The sequence below is a fragment of the Ceratotherium simum genome, chromosome 27 (assembly GCF_057802395.1).
Source record: "Ceratotherium simum simum isolate JZ-2026a chromosome 27, ASM5780239v1, whole genome shotgun sequence".
NCBI lineage: Eukaryota > Metazoa > Chordata > Mammalia > Perissodactyla > Rhinocerotidae > Ceratotherium > Ceratotherium simum.
Window position 1 is genome coordinate 1,166,248 of NC_141926.1, and position 17,287 is coordinate 1,183,534.

At 53.2% G+C, this 17,287-nt stretch overlaps 1 protein-coding gene across 22 annotated transcripts in view; it reads right to left on the reverse strand.

Annotated features, from left to right (window-relative positions):
* Positions 1–17,287, reverse strand: part of PCBP3 (poly(rC) binding protein 3) — a 265,412-nt gene that overhangs the window by 21,853 nt on the left and 226,272 nt on the right. For 11 of the 22 annotated variants that reach the window (XM_087417909.1, XM_087417919.1, XM_087417921.1 and 8 more), the window contains 7 exons: positions 15,227–15,250; positions 14,159–14,191; positions 13,573–13,689; positions 12,243–12,416; positions 11,187–11,315; positions 7,641–7,784; positions 3,796–3,837 (listed from right to left, as the gene is read on the reverse strand). In XM_087417909.1, coding sequence (XP_087274035.1) covers positions 3,796–3,837; positions 7,641–7,784; positions 11,187–11,315; positions 12,243–12,416; positions 13,573–13,689; positions 14,159–14,191; positions 15,227–15,250 — 663 coding nt within the window. The remainder of the gene's footprint in view (positions 1–3,795; positions 3,838–7,640; positions 7,785–11,186; positions 11,316–12,242; positions 12,417–13,572; positions 13,690–14,158; positions 14,192–15,226; positions 15,251–17,287) is intronic. The other 11 variants (XM_087417917.1, XM_087417916.1, XM_087417907.1 and 8 more) reach the window with 5 other exon arrangements.

The window sequence follows — 17,287 nt, forward strand, 5'->3', positions numbered from 1 at the left end:
AGAAATTGGAATGGTGGTCCTGATGGCTACTTCACACGGTTAGTGCCAGGCCCAGGTAAGAGAGTAGAGATGGCAAATCCTTTGTCCTCACCTCTAACATGTTCTGTTTTTGCTTGCTTTCATCATCCTCTTTAACTGAGGGGGATATTAAGTCAGGGAGTGACCTGGAAACACGAAGGTAAGCTCGAAGTTGACTAATTTCTTCCAGCAGAAAACCATCTCTTCCTGGTATTATCACACTACCATAATGAATGACAGAAATATTGAATGAGAGAGAGTGAAGTGGTCACTGTGCTGTCTTTCCAGGCTTCTCAGCTCTCCACATCTGCTCCCAGGGCCCAAGTCCCTGCTGTCTCCCTTCCTTGCATCTGAAACAACGCTTGACCCCTCAGGCAGGACACACGGGGTGAGTGGGCAGCTTCCACGGCTGACAGGCAGCCACCCTAGAGAACTCCAGTGGTCAGATGGTGACTCTGCCACCAAGCAGTCCCTGCACCTCTCTGGAATGCCAGAGAGGGATAAGATTCCAGAAGGATTCGGGTAAAACAACGCACATGGCCTGCGAGAACCTGGAGGGAAACTGGCGAGGCTGGGAGTCCTGACAATTCTTAAATAAGGGTAAATCAGAAAGCATTCTTTAAAGTTGGGTTCAGAAAAACATGAATATTTTAGTTCTAAACAAACAATTATTCAGCTCTAAGAAATCATAGTCTGCATCTGATTCAGGTAAGATATTAGCTGCTAAAAGATGACTGTGGTGTATGTGTCAGCTGCTGTGGGTGAAATATTTAAATTGTGTATTCAGTTATAAAATAAAGTAGTATTTCCTGTAATTATTATATTTGGGTTCTAAGAATTGAAGCTTTTAAAATTCTGACCAAATATTAAGCACAGATGAAACCTGCCTTCCTGGCCATCATCACCCATGTCACCGTCATTTTATTTATTTTCAACAGATTATCTAAGTGATTGTCCAAGTCTTCGACTCTCTGTGCCTGCCGGAAGAGCATTTATCACAGTTCCCGCCATCCCGTCATCACAGCTGCTCACCACCACCTGGTGCAGATCTAGAGGGCAGAATGTCCTGCACAGAAAGCCATTCCGTGAGAAGCAGCCAAGTATTTCAAAGCTCTACCAAACACAATGAGGCAACTGTATAACAATCAGTTCAAACTAACCTGAAAAAAAAAATCTGTGAAACTACCCATTTTTAAGAGATATGAAAAAATCACATGCAAAGAGCAGAACCACCAATTAATATAAAAATGAATCAACCAAACCAATCAAAATCCCTTGCCCTCACACAGGCACAGGTGCCCACACTGTGGAAATTTCAGACCAGAAACACTTTTCTGCCAGCTCAGGCCGTGCCAGAGGCAGTGGGTCTGAGCATCGACCTTAGAACTGTTCATGATCATTTCTGGGGTAAACTGCCCTTCACTAGGGGGCCAGACCACTGTGTTTCCTTTCATTTCTTGAGCTTTAAAAAAGCCAAAGAACCAGGTTTTTGAATCTGGTTTAGAAGATGCATTTCTTTTTTCTTTTTTTGTGAGGAAGATCAGCCCTGAGCTAACATCTGTGCTAATCCTCCTCTTTTTGCTGAGGACGACCAGCCCTGAACTAACATCTATTGCCAATCCTCCTCCTTCTTTTCCCCTTTTTCTCCCCAGTAGATAGTTGTGTGTCATAGTTGTACATCCTTTTAGTTGCTGTATGTGGGAGGCTGCCTCAGCATGGCCGGACAAGCGGTGCATCAATGCGCGAACCCAGGCCGCCAGTAGCGGAGCACGCACACTTAACCACTAAGCCACGGGGCCGGCCCCTAGAAGATGCATTTCTAAAGGCATAAGACTGCTCTGCCCCATGTTGAACGAACACTGTGCCGTCCAAGAAATTAGGCCCCTGGCCCTCTTGGCTTCTTCTCTGATTTCCCGCCACTCAGGGCATTCTCTCAGGAGCCACAGAACCTGCCCATCGCAGTGCCTCCCAACCGCAGCCCCACCTGCCCTTGCACACGTGCTCACTCACTCTGTGTGGCGCTGCTGCACCTGGGGACGGGCCACCCTTCTCCAGGCCCTAACATCTGCCTTCCCCTCAGCCACAGTGGGCTGTCAGTTAAGATGATGAGCTTCACCCATCTGGAATCAGAGAGGTTCCTCAGCTATGAGGCCTGCTCCTGCCTGCTCTTGGGGAGGCCTTACAGCCCTCTGCTGCTGTTTCATCTTCATGGGCAATGCTGCTGACTTTTCTTTAAGCTGCTGATGGTTCTTTCGAGAAGGCTGAGTGGGTTCACACCTTCCCCACTCCACCCCTCCTGAGATCTGATTAAAAGAAACTCACAGAAGAATGAAGAGCATCCCCAATAACAGCAAGTGGGGCATGTGGGGGAATCACTAGCAGATGCCAGGTTTCAACACATGTCCTCAAGGGGAGGCCGAGGTGCTGCGGCCCTGTGAGGGCTGTGGGCAGCTGCAGCAGTGGGCTGAGCAGGCAGAGGGACTGGAGTGAGCTGTGGACAGAACTGGGTGTCACCCCAGAACCGCCTGCATGTGGCAACTGTGCTCCCATGTAACAACGAGAGCCCGAACAGCGCTTCGGGCAGGACAAAGGCGGCTTCCCACGTTGCGACAGGCAGATGTGTGTACGGCAGCCATCACCGCAGGTCTAAAACCAGGAGCCATGAAAAATGGCCTCTAGGGGTATGACTGGGGTGGGGAAGGACTTCTTTTCATCAGGGTTCTCTATCATTTGATTCCTATGCATGTTGATGCTTACTCAGGACTTTTTTTAAAAAAGGAAAAACCATCAGTATTTTTTTCTACTCAGTAGAAATTTTCCTGCAATGATAGTGAATTGAATCTCTGTCTTTCCAATACAGACACTTATCTAGTGCCAGTTAGTTCTTATAAACCCTCCCCCGCCTTGTCTTATATCTTAGACGACCATCTCTTCTCCCGCCCAATTCAAAAGTGTGAGGGTTTGTAGAGGACTCAGAGCATCATGCGTCAACCTGGTAGCACCTCCCTGTCTGGAACGGCAGCCTCTCAGCTCAGCTCAGAGAGAGTGCACTCGGTGGGAAATGCTTTCCCGGGAGAGGCTGCCGAGCTGGGCAAATATGCAAAATGGTCTAGAGAAGAAAAAGGCTTCTCAGAATGGAGTTGGGGTTTGCTCCCTCTTCTCTTCCTGCCTCATTTCCTCTAGGGCAGACCTCAGGGCCCAGGTGTCAGCAGACATCTGAGCAGGCCTGACTGCGGGGCAGGAGGCCTTCGACGCCCTGTGCTGTATTTGACAAACACCACAATGAAAACCAAAGCCTGTCTGCTGACTTTCACACACGTGGAGATCCCGTTTCAACTTGGGCTCTGAAAGGGGAGAGCGTGCAGCTTCACCAGATGTTCAAATGCCCTTTCCGACATGTCTCAGACCTGCTGGATAGCACGTCACCTAACTCCTTAGGTGCACATCAGGCGCTCGGCTCTCCCTGCCCACCGGGCATGTGCCGGGGACAGAGCAGTCCTGCCGTCACCACCTGAGGCCTCGCGTGGGGAGGAAAACCCCGGACCACAGCAACAATCAAAACAATTTGACATCAGGCCAAGTCCTCCACATGAGCAGAGTTAGTGCTACGAGGTTAAAGGCTATTCAAGGTCATATGGATACGACACAGGTCAAGAACATGGAGAGAACAGTATTAATATTATTGTGTAATATTAATATTAGTAGTAATTAGCAGCATGCAGGTAGGTGAATGGTAACAAGAAGAGAAGGTGACAGGGAGACAGAGTGAAAACTCACCTCCGGGTGGGGGATGGCATACTGTCCCTGGATCGTGTAGGCCTAGGAAGAGAGAGACACTGTCAGCTGGAGAAGCAGCTGGCTGCGCTTGTCACCCCCGTGGTGCCCCCTGCAGATAAGGGCTTTCTGGTGGCTGGGACTTTCCTGTGAACGGTCTGAAGGCCCTCTGGTTAAAGCTTTCCCCCACACTGAGCACATCCCCATCCGCCCCCAATCTTGGAGGAGGAAAGGCGAATCCTCCTAGGGCACGTAGAGGTACAGAGACTGGGGCTGTCCTGGTGTCAAGCCTTGCCAGCGCCCCTCGGTGGCCTGAGCTACAATGGGACACATGAGCAGGGGAGCCGCACCCCACTCCCTTTGAGAGCTGCAGGAAGCTGAGATTGGCCGTCAGCAGAAAGGGAGGAGAACAATTCAGCTCGGAATGCTTCCACTCTCACTCCCTCGGTTTCTTAAAGAAAATATCTAAGAATAATCTGACCCCCTTTATAGATTCACTGATTATTAATCTTTTGATTATTTAATGAGCCATCAGAGTAAACATTTTTAGGAAACATTTACCCCAAGAAAAGCAAACAAAAAAAAAGAAACTCTTAAAAGGTGACCCAAAACCAATTTTGCAAAGGCCACATTAAGTAAGAAATGCACCCAATCAGTTGCAGGATTGACCGATTCGTCTTTCAGCCTCAGAGGTCTGGGTGCTTGTTCTGACTTGGGGGGCAGCAGGCTCACACCACAGCTCCCAGAGGGGTCAGTGTGGGTCCCCGATGCCTCGCTTTGGTTTCATGGTTTCACTTGCCTTCAAGACAGTGACTCGGACCAGCCAGCAGGTGGAGCCCTGCAGCCTCTCCCACCCGCCTATACTCAAACCCACTGCGCCCACCTCCACCTGCCTCAACAGTCCCTCAGCTAAGATGCTGCTAGAAACTCATGGCCAAAAAACAAACGAACCACACGGAGTCAAGGGAGAGTAAAGACCAAAGACTTGCCATCAGGCCTCGGTGATGTGGAATGTGCCTCACCAGCCCTGGGCCAGTCACACTCGGGCCTGCAGGCGTGGGGTGGCACAGGTGTGGAGGGACATGGCTTCCAGCACCTGGCCATGTGGGGCCCCCATGCCACGTCCTAAGTGGACATGTGGTACCCACCTGCGTCCATATTCAGGGGTCCCTGTGCACCTGAGAGGGAAACCTCAGGCCAGTCCATGTGTCACCTCTATGGACCCCAAACCGAGGGTGGTTTCCAAGGTTCTGCCAAACCGCAGGTCTTGAATCTGCTGAGAGTTTTCATCATAAACAACCCAACCTGGGAGTTAAAGCCAAGGAGCAATTGGTCAGGGACCACAGGAGGTGAGGCCCCCAGTCTGCTGGCATTTCATGAGGAAGTAAAGGAATCTTATCGGATAGAGCAAGTGTCCCAGCGAAAAAGAAGTGGGTCACGCTGCACTGTACTTTGTTACAGGGTCCACAGGAACTGCGTCAAGACCTCATCTTCAGATTTTGTGGAGCTGCCACGAGGCACATGCTCCCATATGTCACCAAATGTAAGAGGCCCCAGGACACATGCTGCCCCCACAGAGCAAGGCAGGACTGTGCCAGGTCGGGCCTCTGCCCTCTCAGCCCTGGGCTTCTGAGCAGAACTGCGAGCATTTCCCGACAGGGCCACTCTTCATCCTAGACATTTTACGTTTCTGATTTATCTTTTATTCACTTAGGCAGCTGTGGTTTCTAGTTCTCTTTGAACCGTGTGAGCAGCTGACCATCCTCTCTGGATGGAGGTAGAATGTAGACAGACAGACAGATTAAAGGTTCTGTCTGGATGAAACCCTCATGGCCTGGGACCCGCTTGAAATGCAGGAACTGCTGCTCTGCAGTGAGGACGCCTGCCAGGCCCTTGCGACCTCCAGGGCCCCACTTCGCCTGTGCAGGCAGAGCACCCATAGGAATGGGCCTCTTCACAGAGGTAAGTCAGGGCGAGGTTCTTGGGCCACATCGCTCTGAAGTCTAGGCTTTGTAGTGTGTCCTGCACTTGGTGGTGTGGGGACCAATTCTGGAGGGGACCCCTTGCTGCGTTAGGTCTCATTCACACCCTCATCTCTGAGTTTGTACTGTGGCTCCTCTGCTGGGTTACCTGCAGTGCAGTGGCAACTCTCATGTGACTTTGTTCCCCCATAGATGACCAAGATCAGCCACTGGTCAGACCAGACTGTCTCAAGGGCACAGGGGCCAGGTTAAGATGCTGACATCCTGGGGACAGCCTTGGGATAGGTGTCCATGATGGCAGTAACCTTGCTGCCCTGAGAGGTCAGCCTAGTGCCCCTGCTTTAGACGGGGAAGTGACCTAAATGATGCAGGCTGGGCTCACCCATGTGGCTTCCTGGGCCCCCATTTGTGTCAACGTGCCTCCCTTTTTTAAAAAAGTCCCATACTTCGCCACGCAGAATCATCATGGATCTCTTTACTCGTTAGGGTCAACACCACGTAGGTAACCAACCTTCTAGCTGACCACAACTTTGGGTGAAAAGAAAACAGTTCTGAACCAGGCCTGCTGTGTGTCTCTGGGCCCCCATGCTCCCTGAGGTTGGCGAGGAGGGGGCATGGCTGCAGGTCCTCAGGTCCCTACCTCTAGGCCTCACTTTCTGACCTGTAAAATGGGGACGTGCACACATCCTAGGGCTGTTAGAGAATGATGTATGGACATGACAGCTAATGGCAAAGGGCAGGGCCATTGGGAGACTGAACTACACAGGCCATGTGGGAGCCGCTGCGTCCCTCACTGTGGTAAGCACCACAAATACTGCTAAAGCCGTGGAAACACAGATCCTGCCCTTCACCTAACATGTGAGTCAATCTGAAGATCTGATAAGATTCCTTTATGTAGTAAAGAAAAACATGGACAAAATTTTTATTTCGCTTTTTCCTTTCTTTTGTAATAATAAACTAAAACCTCATGGTCACTCTCCCCTGACCTGCGTCACCTCTGGGAAGTCTCTGTCTTAACTCTCCCTTGAGCAAAGACACACGTCACTGCCGACTGGACGCAGAGCTCCTCCAGGCACCACTGGCCGGGCGTTTTCCAAATCCATCTACCGCGCAGCTGAGTGATCCTGGTGAGTGGGACAAAATGAGCTCCTGCTGCGGACGCCTCTGGGCAGGTGCTGGACGGCAGGAGTGGGCACTTGGGAGGAAACAGGCACAGCTCCCTCTAGGCAGCTCTCTAGGCCCTACTAGGGGGACTGCTGGCCTCAGACAGAAATTTCTTTGCGACCTCTGGCCTTCTAGGCCCCTCCTTGGTAGAAGAGAAAGGAGGTCAGTGGCTCCAGCCAAAACAACAGGTGTGTAAAGTGCACGTTCCCGGCCTGCCCGGCCCGCGGCCATCGCTGTAACCAGGAAGGCTCTCGCCCACTGGGCATCTTTCCTTTCCTTGGCAGCACAACTCTTCTCTCATGTGCTCCCAGGATAAACTCATTTGTGGGAAGTTGGGAACATGTATTTCAGGGGAAAATGGGACCCTAGTTCTTACAGTCCTAAAAGCCACCTGTAATGTTCCTGGCCCTTCTAACTAAGCTTCTTAAACACACTCGAGAACTAGATTTGGCGAGTGTCGCTCAGGCAGAACCAGGTACAAACATGGAACCAGGGTCTTGCTGTGCCAGTCCAGGGAGAAGACGTTTCTGCATCCAGACTCCACAGGACGCCTGCCTTGGCCCTTTCTGTCTGCTAGACGCTGCCCAGGCCAGCCTCTCTCTCGTCCACCCCGGGGCCTGGCAGTGGGCTGGGAGAGCTCTGCATCCAGCGTGGTGGGGGGAGACGTGCACGTGAGGAGGGAGAAAACCTGAGTGCACTAACGGGCAGCGGCGGGGGCTGCAGTAAAAGGCTGAGGTTGGCAGTGGAGGCCGCGAGCGGGTCGGCTCTTACCTGACCACCTGCAAAAATGACAGGGGTGGAGGCGGGCTTTGGGCGGTAGGGAATGGTGGCACCTTTCGGTGGGGACTAGGAAAAGGGACAGGAGAGGGAGAGAGAGCGTTAGAGCAGCTTTGCAGCATGACAGTGGTGACGATGGGGGAGGCCTCATCCCGAGCCCGCCCCCTGCTGTGCCACCCGCCCGCCCCAGCCCCTCAGGCGCAGCAGTGCCAGGAGGGGTGGGGGGCGCCCTAGGGCAGGAAGGCCATCTGCAGGAACCACCCCAGTTTCCTCCAGAGGGTCACCCCCTCCTCCTTGGAACCACCGCCCTAAATATGCCCAGCCTGGGCGCCAATCACCCTGCCAGATGCCAGACGGGCTCCCCTGGTGGCACAGAGGGTTGGTCCCCAGACGGAGTAAGAACCGAAGATAAGACCCTGCCTGCGTGGCCCTGGGTGCTGTCGCTCCACGTGTGTGTCAGCCTGGTGTTGAAGTCTGAGAGAAAATCTCTCTCTCATTAATCCCTGGGAAAAAGCCGAGCTTGTGCGCAGCTCCACTGTGGGAACTCTATGCCCAGTGCTCCAAAGGCTGTGCTTGGCCTGTGGTGATGTTCAATAGACACCATCACAGGAAAGTTAGAAACATCCAATTTCACTATTATAAAAAAAGGAGGTATTTTTCAAAAAGTTTAGAGTCCAAATGAAATATTCCACAGTCGTGGTGAGGTTTGCTATAATTTCCTTTGATTATTTGTGTCCAAAAGTACAGGATTCTTCTCTCAGGGTGAAGAATATTCTCAAGTACCAGAAGTCTGCCAGATTCTGACAAAGTCAACCAAACCCTTTGGTCAGAGGCAATCAAGAGGGTGGCAGTCTTCCCTGGGAGCAGAGGCCATTGGGCCTGGCCCAGGCGAGCGAGTCAGGAGTCTCCAGGTGAGCAACACCACCGGTCAGAGGCAGAGGGGGTTGGCCAGAGCAGCCTGTCACTGCTGGGAGTTCCGGAGGCCATGGCCCACTCAGGCCCAGCCTGTGGCCCCGCCAGTAAGATGTGATCTCAGAGTGCCCCCACCTGAGACACACAAAGTGATGAAGAGACAGGTTCAGCAGAGTGGGTGGCAGCTTCAAGTCTGTAGCCCAGGCCATGCCATGTGACCTTGGCCATGCTGTGTGACTTTGCTGTAAAGCGGGAAGGCTGCTGAGAGGGCCCGTGAGCTGACTGCTGCCTGGGGTGACACTGGGCTCCCAGGGAAGGCCCATCTTCAGTATTTCTGTGGTTATGATCAAAAGCCTCCAGAAACGTCTGTGCAAACTGGGGTGCATTGTGGTCTCAGATCAGATTCAGGGTTGATCGCAGAAGAATCGTGATGAGACCGAGAGTGAATGAGTGAGCGTTTTCACTGCATCAAGCAGAGGACTTGGTCCAGCTGCTGTCCCCCTGCCCCGATGCTGAGCAGCACACTCCTCGTGACTCTCAGCCTCAGTGTGTCACCCCCAATCCCTGGTGCCCTCTGACCCTACTGACGGCAGTGCCTGCCATCTCGGCACTGTGAGCTCTCCCGGGGCCTCTTGCTTGTGATTCCCAATTCCCGTTCTCACCAACTTCCTCTGCCAGAGGAGAGGCCTTCTGAGCACAGCCCCCCACAGTCCCCTGGGATGCAGCAGGCGTCGCCGGGCAGGCCGTGGCCATGACACCTGTGTTCTCCACCCGACTCGCTCACACACGGCCCAGACTCGCGGTGGTAATTTCAAGGGTGTCAGGTCCACCCCACAGCCACATCTGAAAGTCCTCTGAACTTCTCCATTTGTCCAGTTCCTCTTCACTGAAAAACGGGCCCAGTTGTTTCTAGGTGCCATGAATCTTCTCCCTGGTGAGACGGCCGTCCCCCCATCCCCACTCTGGGAGCTTTGTAACCAACGAGAACGAGGCATCACCTCAGCCCAGTGTTTACCTATTTGCACTGTACTTCAACGTTCACCGTCTCACAGATGCCCCCCCCCGCCTTCGGGAAGGAGACAAGGCTGTTCCAATCATGGCCCTGGGGGCACCAGGGCCCCACGGCCAATGGGGGTCAAGCCTGATCTGTGAGGGCCGCATCTGACCACAAACATGGCACAGGCCACGCCACTTGTGCAGAGTCCTGAGGAGACCATGGGTTTGCTCTGACCTTTGAGGAGGGGTGGAGGAGGCTCTGTCCTCCTGGAACTGTTCTATCCCCCTGTCACTCTGAGGTGCCCTCACTGCCTAACAGACAAGCACATGCAGCCTGTTGGGCATCCCCAGCTCACTGTGGCCCTGTCGGCTGGGCCCCACTCACCGTCTGCCCATGCAGCCCCTCCAGTGTCCCAGCGGCTACGGACTGAAGGGAACACAGGCCAGCACTGATTGTCATCAGGACTAGTAGTTGGGGAAAACTTCAGAACTACACTATTTAGAAAAATATTTTTGACTTCACAAAATATACTTCAGAAAAATCAAAACTATACACGTTTTTTTAAAGAGCTGGACATGGGTTTTCACACCAAGCCAAGTACAAAAGATGGATGAACCCACAGCTGCCCGCTGAGGCTTCAGTTCCTGTGGGGATTGCTGTTGTGGTTACCTCGAGCAGAACCTCGCTCTCGGGGACAGCGGCGTGGGGCAGAAGAGGGGCCCGGCCGCCAGGCCACCAGCATGGCTGTTGGAACCTCTGAGGCAGGATGACTTCATTTTAGGTTAAATTTCAGCAGCCTTTGATAGCTTCGATGAATCTTGCTGCATTTTGGGTACTGGTTGAAATTTAAATCTCAGGGTATTTCCCCCCAAAATTTCAAGACAGGCTTTTTCCTGCTCAGCTGGGCCTTCTTTGCTTCTCCTTCAGTTTTAATCCTTTTGTTTACTCCTCTCTGTCTTTATAATTTGGGCATTTTCATGTGTTTTTCCTAAGTTGTGCCCTTTGTACCTCGGTGGTGCTCTGATGTCTGCAGGCCTGGTGGGCACAGGCCTCCTGCCTCGCCTACCCCAACTGGCCCAGTGCAGCAGTCCTGCCCACAGCGTGAGCCTTTCCACCTCCCCATGCACATCTCCAGTGCAGACTGTCTCCAGCGCAGACTTGCACAATTTTTAAGACCCAACCCTTTGCTGCACACCCCTCACTCCATGGACTACAACTCTTCACCCAATTCCAGAAATGAGGGGAGGAGTACGTGCCTCCCCACATATTCTCTCCTCGACTCCCCAGTGAAGACGATGGACCCATCCAAGGTGGCGGGTGCCAGGGGCTGCCCTTCCCACGGCACCTGCACACCCAGCACAGCTCTCATTCAGGTTGCCTTGGGCCTGGGTCAGGGACCCAGGTCACATTCCTGACACCCAGCCCCCATATGGCCCTGACCATGTGAATCCTGTGTCCCCAAGGTGGGAAAGCCTTTGCCGTCACCGACACTAAGAAGCCACAGCCAACGTGGAGTGAGGGGTAGGCCGGCGATGACCCCCGGATGCACAGACAGACTGTACCTCCAGCATGACCACACAGATCTGCTTGACACACTGGATGATGGCGTCAGGGGTCCCTGAGATGGTCACCGCCCGCTCTGTGGAGTTGGGCAGCATGTCCCCAGCCACCTGGACCTGGGCACCTGTGGACTGGAGAAACCAGATGTTGGAAGGGGCATGACAGAGGGAGGGGCAACAATGTGCACTGGAGCAGCGCTTCCTGGACTCTTGAGAGGGTGTGCGTCGAGGGCACAGTGCACCTTGGGAAACCCACCCCCCATGTCACCCCCTCCATGCCCGCCTGGGTGCCCCAGCCTGCTGCACATTCCCTCAGGAGCCCCTGTGGGCAGGTCTTGTCTGTCTCAGCCCACGACTGCCCAGCATGAACCTGGTGAGGGCGAGTGATGTTGGACAGGAAGCATTTTAACCTGCAGAGGGGCGTTTGCAAGAGACAGAGGCTAAAATACAGTCACTTTTTTCAATTATGTGAAATTCTATCTCCTTTGTAGAGTATTAGGTCACAGAGAAAGATGGATTCTAGATGGGCCTAAACTTTATGGCTGTCTTTCCTTGCAGGAATCAAGACTAGGCGGCCACCTTCCTTCTGGGAGAGGGAAGGATTAGGGCTTTCCTTGGAATAGATGAACACGTAGATATAAAGTCTGAACCTCATGCAAACTCTATCCCAGCTGGGGTGCCTGAGTATTCTCCCAGGAAACTGGGCCTAACAGTTGGAGGAGGCCCCTCACTGGGGCAGAGACCACAGCCCCACTGCGCAGGGCCTCTGTGCCCTCGAGCCATGTGACTGGGTGGTGGAGTGCTACAGCCCACCCCATCGCACGAGGCCCCTAACCGTCCTGGGTCGGGCACGTGCCCCTCCCTCTTGCAGTGCCCGGCACCTCTGCACGAGGCCTGCGAGGGGGTCCGCACATGCTGCAGGGTTTCCCATGTTCCACTCTTGCTTTTTGGATTGTTCTCTTCTTTCTTGTACACTCCATGCCAGCAGGGTCTGCAGTGACAGGGGCTGACACTCTGCTGAGGGTGGCAGTGCCTCCCCCAGGGAGAGTCCTTACCTACCCAGCAGCTTGGCACCCATTGGGCTGGGGAAGGTTCTGTTACCTCCCTGATTTCCTTGATCTTGGAGCCGCCTTTGCCAATCAGGGACCCGCACTGGCTGGCGGGGACCACCAACCTCAGTGTCACTGGGGGCTTGCTGGTGGCAGGGCTGTTGCTCATGGAGTTAATGATGTCCTGGAGAGGGAGACATGAAGACACATTGGCCGATACATGATGCTGTTTAAACATCAGTGAGTGCAAATCTGAGGCTCTGTGAAAGAGCATTTGGAACATGCTCAAAGAGGCTCTTTGTGAGCCCGAGTGGCGGCAGGCACAGGTTTCAGCACCAATGGTGAGGTCCCCGTCCTGAAAGGCTCACAGTCAACGGGGGAGGAAGACAAGTGTGGAAACGCACATGCTCCTAGATGGAGGCGAACACACAGCTGCAAACGGCTGAGTGTGCACAGAGAAAGGACACAGTGGATGGGCTGGGCTGGTTGCAGAGGCTTGAAGGCCAATTCAGGCTTAGGAGGACAAGGAGATGGCGGCTGGATGGGCAGTGGGGAACCTGCACACGCTGACCATGCACAGACGTGAACGTCAGAGTGGCTGCAGTGCTGCCCTGGGACGGGGCAGGGCACAGATCCACAGGGTGCCCAGGCTCAGAGTTTGACCTTTGTCCTTAAGGCCTGGAGGGGCACGGAGGGGTTTGGACAGACAAAGTGACACATTTTTGACCGAAAAATTTATTCCCCAGCTTGATCACCCTCTGAATAAAAACAGTAAATCATCTCTAAATAACTTCTGGTAATTTCAAAAAAATTGGAAACACTTAAAAACCTTAAGATTTGACTCACTGACAGAAGTACACAAAAATGTCATAGCACATTAATATACACATATTTATATGTGCCAGCATGAGAGTTAACATGTCTGTGTCTCCCTTTATCCATCCACATCTAAGCCAAGCTACACAACCAGGGGTGAGCTGCTGTGGAGAAGGCTGGGGCCCAGACGTGCCAGCCAGGGCTTCCCGAGGGCTCCGTGCTCTGGGGGCAGGGCTCAAGGAAACGTGAGTGAGGTGGGCATGTGCAACGCTGGTCTTAGGAGGAGGAGGGACGTTGGCCTGTCACCAGGTGGACTGGAGTGGGGAGAGTCCCTGGGAGGCAGAGGAGATGAGAGGAGCCAAAACAGGTCCTGGTGGCCGGGTAAGGAGTCCTGGGTGGGCAGGGCTGTGCCCTTGTCCAGAAGCAGGGGATGTGGGGAAGAGGGGAAGAGGGGCTGGAGAACTGGCTGGGACCAGGCCCTGCCCTCCGTCTGCCCACAGGGGTCTTGAGTGGGTGCATCTCACCTCTTCAAACTTGTAGGCAATCATGGCAAAGGCCTTGAAGATGGCATCCGTTGGGCCTGTGATGGTCACGATTCTTTCTGGGCAGTTTCCTTCTGAGATGTTGATCCTCGCACCGCTCTAGAAGGGAGGTGAGCAAACCCAGAAACTAGATTAAAGCAGCAGGGCCGGTAATGGGCCGGGTTCTCCAGGCCTACTAACAACAACTGATGCCAACGTATCTGGTTGGTGCCTGATGGGCAAACCTCAATACTAAATAGTAAAATTCTTTCCAGCGCTGTCCTTTATAGTGCAATTTTAATCAGCAGAAAGGATCCAACTGATCAGTAAGGAGGCGCCACATCCACGGCTGCTCGCCGGGGAAACAGAGGTGCCTGAACCGCTGGGGTGTGTGTGTCAGAGGTAGGGGCCTCCCCCTGCTGTGTGCCCCCTGTTCAGTGAGGTGACTGCAGCAGGTAGCACTCCCCGACATCCCTGCGCACACAGCAGGTTCCCAGCTGGTCTGGGTGCAGAGCCACTAAAGGCCCTCCCGGCCTTGCATCTCCCACCCACCCAGAAATAGGATGCTGTTGAGAGCAAGCCAACTCACCTCTTCACGCATCTTTTTCACAGTTTCTCCTTTCTGGAACAAAGATTAGACAACAAGTGAAAGGAATCACTCAGGGCTTCCACTACAGGCGCGCAGAAGGTTTGGCACGACAGCGTGCGGTGTTGGGAGCCGCCTGCCTTGTGCGCCCCAGTACACCCCGGAGGTGATTAAGCAGCAGCCCCTCAGAAGGCCAGACTCCGTACCAGGCGCCGCTGAGAGCTGGACACACGCCGTGACTTGTTCAGCCTTCACCACAGCCTTGCAGGTGAGCCTCACAGAGGAGGACACCGAGGAGCTGGCCCAGGGGCACACGGTGGGCAGGCTTGGACCCGGGGACCTGACTCGGCACCCCACATTGCCAGGGAACCTGCTCCACGGTGTGGGGATGGGTCTGCACACAGGTTCACAGCCAACCCCCACTTTTATCACAGGCAAAGCGGGGACAAGGCCCATGGCCCATGACTCCCCAAGGCTGCCCCCCGAGGCAGTTGTGAGAAAGAGCTGGACTTTGAGCACTGGTGGTGCCCCTACTTTACAGGGACCACTCGGGACACCAGGGAACCCAGAAATAGTTAAAACGTGACCAGACAGGGACAGTAGCCCTCAGCCCTGGCCTCTCTCACAGGCACAGGGTTCAAATTGGAGCTTACTTTTCCCCATAGGAACATTTCTTTTATTTAGAAAGTAAATATGAAGAGACTCACTGCCACTCATTGGCCATAGGTGGGAGACTACTCTGAAGAATGCAAGTGAAAGAACTCTTACTGGGCTCTCAAACCCGGGAAGAGGGACTGACCACCAGGGCAGTGGGGGCGAGACTTCCGAGGTCATCAGCTGGGGCCTTCCCAGGGCGGGGCTGCGGGGGAACACCTCCCGTGCTCCCACAGAGCTGGTGAACACGATGCTCTGGGACCAGCCTCAAGGTGGTGCAGCTTGGAGGCAAGGAGATGGCAGGATTCCCTGGGAATCCTCACTGCACGTGCACACCACCCAGCACAGGGGTGCCAGCGGTCCTCGTCATCCCCTTACAGAGACTCGATAGAGGCAGGGAGTTCACTCTGTAATTACCTTCCCGATGATGCTTCCAACTTCCTGTAGAAAAAAATCACAGAAAGATGACGTCATAGAGCAGAAAGAGAAAAAAACCTGTGACAGACACTGCGAAACCCATCCATTACGAGTGAGGAAGGAGATTTAGACAGTCAGGAGGGAGTGCACAGGCAGGCTACTTGTACAGAGGCCCTGAGACCAAGGGTTCCTCTGTGCCCATCTGACCAAGGCCAGATCCAGGCCCTGCCTCTGACAGACAGATGAGCAGAAGGAGAATGGCCAGCCGCTTTCCAGATAAATAAGTTGGGAGGCATCACCTATGCACTTAAGGCCTTAAGGAAACCCTGCAAGAAAAAGATGAAAAATAAAATCTCCCTCGATTTTGTGATGTAAAGAAAATTTAGCATTGCTATCGCTATTTGACGTTTTTAAAAACGTAGAACATTAGAAGGCACACTTGAACACGCTGCCATGGTTCTAAAGCCTGAAACCCGTGATGGTTTGGACTTCCCGGCCAGGCCTGCTCGTCAGTCACAGCCCCTCCCTGCCTGTGACAGACCCACAAGGCGCTACCAAGCATCTCACAGGGACAGGGCTCCCTGCTTCTAGCCAGAGAGAACAATATCTTTCAAAATCAAACTCATTTTCCTAATTACAACAAAGTCCTCAGCAATTACAATGTTCCTGGTGAACGCCTTAAATTGCGCTAGGCCATGGGGAGGGCGTGTGTGGCAGGGAACGGGGCAGCAAAGAGTAGCTGGGCATGAGGCAGTGACCCCTTTGGCAGTCAGGGCACCTCATCTCCCATGGGCAGTGTTTGGTGCTTGTTGTGGCAGCTGCTGGAGGTGGGGGCCGTATAAGTGACCTCTCAGACTGCCCTCTGCAGTGCACACCCAGACTGCCCTCTTGTGGTACACACAACCTTGACCACGTCACCCAGTTTGGAGAATGAAAGGCTGGTCATCATCTCACCAACACAGAAAGGGATGCTCTGGCTGTGACACCCTCCTCCCTGCCCCCACACACAGGATAAGGGCATATCTTCTGGAAATCTAGGATGAGCAGTACCTCAGGCACTAGGCCAGAGCCTCTGCCAGCCCCCTGGCAGGAGACCATGCAGATACTGGGAGTCGGGTTTCTCATGGCACAAACACAGGACAGATGGAGAAGCCAGAACAAACCCTGTGCTGTTGGACTGGAATTGAGAGCGTGAACTCATGGGGCCCAATATATAGAGATAAATATGGAAATAAATATTACGCAAATGTGTGTATACACATGTGTGTGATTATACATACATACACACACCTATATACATAAACACATAGATACATATATTCCCCAACTCTGTCTGGGACCCACAACAGCCCAAGAGTGATGAGCATCCCATGTGCCCTGATCTGGGCTTCTAACACCATCCTCCTCTCAAAGGCGTCAGAGTTCTTTGGAGGAATAGCTGGTTCCAGGACTGGGGCAGGGAAAGTACAAGATGAGCCATGAGCGGTGTTTCGTGCCAGAAAGTAAGGTAGTGCTGTAAGAAGGATGGATCACGTCAAAAGGACACAGGAGCAAGCACAGAGGGGGTCCCACTGGTCAAGTCAGGAACAATATCAGCATCAAAACAATGGGGAATAATATGAATAAAATAGCAAACCATGAGTCCATGAAGACATGGATGAATGAGTGGATGAATGAATGCATTCCAAGTCTGATGACAAACGGGACATTTACATGGTGTCTAAGTATCCCCCAGCAAGGCCTTTTTCATAACAGTGGAAGCAGAGCAGGTCTAGGTGGAGAAGCCTGGCAGGTACCCCCAACCAAGTGATCAATAATGGGACACCCTAAGATCTGGGCCACCAGAGAGGAAAGGTTTTGTGACATTCCTGCCAATGACGAGAAAACATCAGAAAAAGCCAAAGTGAGGGACATTCTACGAAAGAACTGACTGGAAACTTTCCAAAGGGAAAGGCAGGACTGGGGAGAATCCCGTCATGAAGGGTAGCATCGGGACGGCTGGTGGGCTTGAGTGGGGTCCGAGGAAAAGTAGCCAGAACCTATCAGTGTTGGCATCCTGAT